A 6,350-nucleotide genomic window follows, 5' to 3' on the forward strand; every position below is an offset into this window, starting at 1 on the left:
AAAATTGATAGTTGAAAACATAGTGTGCAGAAATAGTTGAAAAATAGCTGCATTTTTGCAAAGCTGCATAAAAAAACAAAAGCTCATAAAACAGATGTAATTGAACAAAATGGTGAAGAAAACAGCCTGATGATTACGCGTCGTTCTAAGCCAAAGATTGCTTTAATAAAATAAAAGAGCTTGTCATGAGCAGCATTGAAACAAAAAAAAAAAAAAAAAAAACAGTAAACATATATATATATATATATATATATTTTTCAAGTAAAGAGTAATTGTGTTGTTCAGTTGGAAAAGGTGTATAAATCAAACAGTAATGAAAACGTGTGTTTGTAAACCAGTTGGCATAAATTCGTAGAATAAATGTAGAGCGGTTAGAAAGGCTCGATTGATAGAAACTAATTGAGAACATTTGGGTTTTGAACAATTAAAAACAAAGGAAAAAGAATAATAAGATAAGATTTATTCCGATTGGCAAATGTGTGCTTAATTAACTAGTTTCAGTAAAAGAAATGCACGGACATATTTAGTTCTTAAGAAAGTTGTTTTTAGCTGTAAACAAAAAATATCCAATCTTAAGAAATATTTACGTGTTGATTCAGAGATTTAGAAGTTTATTTTATGATCCGTCCGATAAGTTTGAAATGCGGTTATAAATGTTTTCGAATAACACACCAAAGTTAAATTTTAAAATTTAAAAATCATCTGGCAAGCCTGGCGTAAGCTTCCCGAATCAAAATAAGAAAAACAACATGTGGTTCTCCTCTCTCTCAGCTTTCTGACGATGCGTAAGAGTGTGTGTGTGTGTGAAATTCCTCCCTCATTTAAATTAAGAACGAGTTGGCCTGAACTCTCGTTACAATCATGGTTGCAAAATGAATAGATTTAACTTTATAAGAAATATAAGAAGAATTTTAAATCAAGGACATAATTTTGGTAGTTGGTTTGGCTAATAATCTTATGACTAGGTGTTGATGACTTATGTGTGGATGTTCTCATTCGATTTCAAAAGACTACAGAAAATAGTTTGACATTGAGAAACATGATTGAGAAACATAGAATGCAGGTGCACCTTAAAGTTATCAAATATTTATTAATGGTATAACAACTGATAATATCGACGGACCACTCATTTTAAATTGTTGGTTATGCTTTAATTCAACGCGAAATATCGGTTCCAGAATACACGTCGATTGATGTTAAAGAAGTGGTTACCCAGTTGGTAAATCACACCAGATATTAGAGAAAAAAAAACGATCAATTTAGGCAACTCAAACAGACCAAACATAACGCATAATTCCTGTTTGTATTCTGTCAAGGAATATTTAATTTAAGAGCACAGATACAACGTGTGACAATGCTGGTTGGTAAACATAGCTGCCCCCGAGTGCGGCCCCTGCATCTACACTAAGACAACTCGTTTCGTTGAGCATACATTTCTCGAGGAGAGCGCATCGGGACGTTGCCATAAGTCTATAATATACAAGTAACGAGAGAGTGTGGTGGAAGATTGTGTGCGTTTTTTGTAACAACATACATCGTAGACGTATGATTTGCGTTTGCGTATGTCATGTCAATAAAACTTCAAAAATGTATAGGTGCAATCGTAAAGATTTTCTAGTATTCTCTTCGTGAATAGAAAGAGAGGCTGTGACTCCTAGCAGAAAAACTGGGAAACACGCAACGCCGCGCGCTATCTAGTTTTGAGTAGCATAATTAAGAAAAGTTATATCTGGATTCATAAGAAACTCGTGCTGCCCACTGCATACGGCTAGAAATACAAATGACCAATAGTAAATATGTCTGGTTCCAATGTGCGTTCATACGAAGGATTGAGCCATTGGGGCTATGATTCAGCATTTTTTTTTAAATTTAATTCTTAAACAGTTTTTCTTCTGAGAGAAAGGGAGATGTGTGGGTGACGAACAGATGTATGAGCATATCGCCACATTCTCACAGAGCTTGAGCATCTGCCTCAGTCGCGACGCGGTAGCCCGCCAGATAAGTCGCAGCGTCCGGTCAGCGACGGAGTGTAGCACGGTGGGTGATCTCTGGTGGTAGTCCATGTTGCACAATTGGCTACTTCACATGATAAACTTAAGCTTGTGAATTTATTTTCTATCACAAACTTGTCACTTTTAAAACTATTTGTTAATTTATTTGATATTGAAATCGCGAAGCGATTTGAATTATTATTGCACTCCGCCATATTGAAAAACGAATTTAGTGATCCCCCCAACGTGTTTCTTTGTTTTATCGCTTCCTGTCAATGCATATAACGATCAAAATCATAAAATTCGACAGAAAAGTGTTGAAATAAAATAAGAAAAATGATTTCAAACTAATCTGAACTATATAAATTTGTCAATATTCGATTGAAATCGAATCGCTCGGGCCCCATAATTCGTCTTAATTTTGCGACAGGAATAGGAAACCGTTTTGCAAGAATTGGAATTAGACCGGTTCAATTTTACTATTTTTTGCTAAACACATAATGGATTTCCAAGTAACCACAACACAATACAGTAATTTTGTTTATTTTGAAACTAGGAACTTGATACGCTGGGAGATAAGTGCAAAAAGTCCATTTATATTAATAAATTACTTGAACGTATTCAGCATTGCTTATAATGCATGGTTTCAAATGAACAAAGAATTGATGGATTTTATAGCTAAGTGATTGGTGTTTTACAAATTATTTACTAACAGTATCGTGCATAATTAAATAGACGTTTCGGGTGCACACAAGAATATCTCCAACTTTCACATTTCTAGTATTCAACTCCAATGACATTGTGTCTTCAAAATTATTTCATATTTTAAGATTTGATTATTTTTGGTTCTATTATCCGATAACACTAAACCTTTCTCAAGTGTTTGAAACATGAGATACATCAATTATTTGAAAATTAGACTTTTTAAACTTCTAGCATTCAAAATGAGAGATCCTTGAAAACTAAAACTTTTCCAGTTTTCTGAAATTCTCTAAATGGGAATCAACTCGAGGAAAAAATTTCAATTCCTGGACCGAAAATCTCGATCTTTATTGAATCTTTACGATGCATGGAAAAACGATGAAAAAAATTTCCGTTGAAGGTCAAAATGACAAGAGAATTTGGATGAATGGATCATTTAAACTTTGAAATTAGAGTTCATGATTCTCTGGTTTGGATCTCAATACAAGTTTGGATAAAAAATCTGTAGATCTGATTTTATGTATATATAGTCGTTCAAAATTAAACAAAATCCAACCCGCTTATATCATGATTTCTACCATATAAGTTTTAATACTTGACTCATGTTTAGTTGTTGACTCATGTTAAGTTTTAATACTTGACTCATGTGGCTAGTGAACGGTAGACAATGTGCAACTCGAGACCCCATACACCCAGCCTTCGGGTAGTGGTCATATCACCTCTTGTCTGCAACTCCGATTCTCTACCTCCCCGTGGTGCTAGCTGGGGTGCGAGCAACCTTAGCGGAGATCGGGTACCCAACCCCGGTGGATGCTTTGGTCGCATGCAGACTGAGTCAGGGGGCTTCGTACGCGTCTGTTCTCCATGTCAGGGGAGGCGTGCGGAGTGCAACAACGTCCTGGTGGTGTTCGGGACCCAAAACAGCAACATCACGACGGTCCTCCTGCGAGATAGTGGGGTTAGCTGCGGGCCTTGCGAGCCTGTGACTACAAAAAACATAAGCAACGAACAACGAACAACTTGACTCATGTTTGCTGCATTTTTATAAATTCTCAGTGAACTTTCAACAAAAGATGTTTTGTCGTTTTTGACATATTACAATTTGAATGAAAAAAGTCGAAAAGTTTAATTTCAGTTGAATTACTCTACGTCATTTCCCAAAAATTTGAACCCAAACAACAGAATGTTAGAATAACGAAGCGTCAATTTCCGAAAAAAAAAAACATTTTTGCAAAAACTTTTATCGCTCGCAAAAAAAACTCGAATAGATGAGCTGAACCAGTCTAATGCGCATTACACGCATCAACGCGGCGTTGCTTTGTGTCGATATCCTGCGCCAGGGTTCCCACATGCATTAGAATACACATGTTGACAAAACGCAAGTGTGATTCTGCCTCTCCTCAAATGTCTTACTATTCAGTCTCATTGCGTAGAAAAACATATAGTTCTATTAAAAATGTTGATGTTCTTTAAATATATGCAGTTACTATGTGAATTTGTGCCATGTAATTTGTGAAAAATGTTGTATGAATGTTATAAAATCTTATTTTACAGACAAATCCTGGAGCATGGCAGCCCAGTCCGTTGGAGAGTGTGTTGGTACAAAATACATTTGCAGGGTGGATTCAATTTGTGAGGTCTAATATTGTGCTGCCTGCAATTGTCTTTGCCAAACAATGGTACCTAGCTACAAAATGCTACCTTGGGATTTCTTGGCAAGTCCATTTTATTGCGACTTAGATCTCATTCGAACTTTGCCGTTATCCTGCACGGTTGATCCGTGCGAAGTAAATAATCGCATTTGCATGAACCGCAACCGCAAAATTTCAAATCTATCCCTCATGAGGGAGGAATAGTTTGAGACAATTTCAGTAGAATTTAATAGAAGGTATAATACTTTGCTGCCTGCACCTGCATTAGCCAAGCAATGGTAGACCTGTTTACAATAAAGCTATCCTAGTTTCATAGCTTATTGCGACTGGTTACTCGAGAGAACTTCTGCTGTTATCCTGCGCGGTTTATCCGTTCGATGTAAACTGATGCCAATTGCATTAACCGCAACCGCAAAGTTTTAAATGTATTTCTGAAGAGGGTGGAATAAATTGAGACAATTCCGGTCTCCTTGTACGACGGAATTAGGGACCTGGTACGACAATGGAGGAACTTGAATGAGAAAAATAAATCATAAATTGACTCAGAAGTACGTAATGGATTGATCTATTTGCTACATAGTTTCATAAAACAGTATTAGAAATATAGTTCATTGAATAAATATCAGTTTCAAATCAACATGGAAGGCAATTCTATTGAATTAATGAAAACAGCGACCTTAAGCCGTTGTCTTAGGTACATTTACCCTAGTAGATAATGATCAGGCCAATTCTGACGGAACATTATCGATAAGCTTTCACCGGAAAGTCCAAAACAATTATGATTCATCAAATCACATTACCTTCCTATCTTTATACAAATAATTAAAAACTAACACCACCTATCACATTTATTGTTCAATAGTTCGCGATGATATTATCCTCTGATGTTATAAACGCCTTTTGAGAGGTTCGATATCTTCGGGCGAGTACAGGAAACACTTATATTATAAGTGGTGTTGGGACCTGGTGTAGTCAGTTATTCGATTTCTTTCCTTCGGTTCGTGTGGATTCTTTATTAAGTGTCCAAAATGAAATACTTCGTCTTTGCTTTATTCCTGTTGATTGGTAAGCCATTTTGGATCAAAACGTAGAACAGTGTTTGGTATTGTGTATTCCCGGATATTTTTTTCTTATTAAAACCACAGGGTCAACATTGGTACATGGTCAATCTACTGAATCCACTTCCACCGTAGCTCCATCTTCGACGACCACAGCACCAGCAGCTTCAACAAGTACGGCTGCAAGTTCTTCGACGGAAGCAGCAAGTTCTACGACAGCAGCTGCGGGTTCAACTACTACGGCAGCAAGCACATCGACAGGGGCTGCTGGCAGCTCTACAACGGCGGACCCCGCCGGTGGATCTGCACATGGTCTACAACTTCCGGTTCACCTTCTGATAGCTGGAACTGTGGGCATTTTCCTAAAGTTCACCAATGCTGTCTGAGTGAACGGTATTTGCCGTACAAGAATATTCGACAGTCGTAGACAAGTGACAAAAATTCGCATTTTCATTCAGTCAAAACTGCCTTTGTTCTTAAAAGATATGAATAAATTTTAACATTTATTTTTATTTACGTAATTCGGAATACTTCTGCTAAATTGAAATAAATTATTTGGAGATAAAAGAAGGTTTAAGTTAACTTAGTAGGCGGTCCGTTCTTCGAAATGTTAGGGGAATAGGTACTTGATTCATTTCAGATTGTATTTAAGGGACCTACAAAAGTCGACGAGCGTGTCTGAAAAAATTGAAATCCAGTTTAAAACAGCTCTATTCACTTTTTTTGTCTGAACCTCTTGACGAGTACCACGGCATACTTCAAAACCTTAAAAAGTTTATCAGGAAATTGCAACAGCTTCAAGTGCCCGGGGATTACTATACCAGACGTCTGGAAGAATTGATTGTTTCATGCTTCGTCGATACAAAGTGTGTAAGGGCAAATAATGTTACTTTGCAATCTTCCTATCTGAAGTTGGATTAGCGCGACCAATGTTAGATCTGAATAGT

The 6,350-nt window shown here is 36.7% G+C and overlaps 1 protein-coding gene across 1 annotated transcript; it reads left to right on the forward strand.

The window, feature by feature from the left end:
• Window positions 1-5,253: 5,253 nt before the first annotated feature.
• Window positions 5,254-5,924, forward strand: LOC129754558 (protein new-glue 3). Its single transcript, XM_055750699.1, has 2 exons — window positions 5,254-5,410; window positions 5,491-5,924. The coding sequence occupies exons 1-2, from the start codon at window positions 5,374-5,376 to the stop codon at window positions 5,787-5,789; spliced, it is 336 nt and encodes a 111-aa protein (XP_055606674.1). The 5' UTR covers window positions 5,254-5,373; the 3' UTR covers window positions 5,790-5,924.
• Window positions 5,925-6,350: the final 426 nt, after the last annotated feature.

The sequence above is a fragment of the Uranotaenia lowii genome, chromosome 3 (genome assembly GCF_029784155.1).
Source record: "Uranotaenia lowii strain MFRU-FL chromosome 3, ASM2978415v1, whole genome shotgun sequence".
NCBI classification, from domain to species: domain Eukaryota; kingdom Metazoa; phylum Arthropoda; class Insecta; order Diptera; family Culicidae; genus Uranotaenia; species Uranotaenia lowii.

Bases quoted from the DNA above. Each gene is read 5' to 3' on its own strand.
- LOC129754558 (XM_055750699.1), top strand. From the start codon at position 5,374: ATGAAATACTTCGTCTTTGCTTTATTCCTGTTGATTG. The intron at 5,411-5,490 runs GTAAGCCATTTT...TTAAAACCACAG, and splicing joins TGCTTTATTCCTGTTGATTG to GGTCAACATTGGTACATGGT.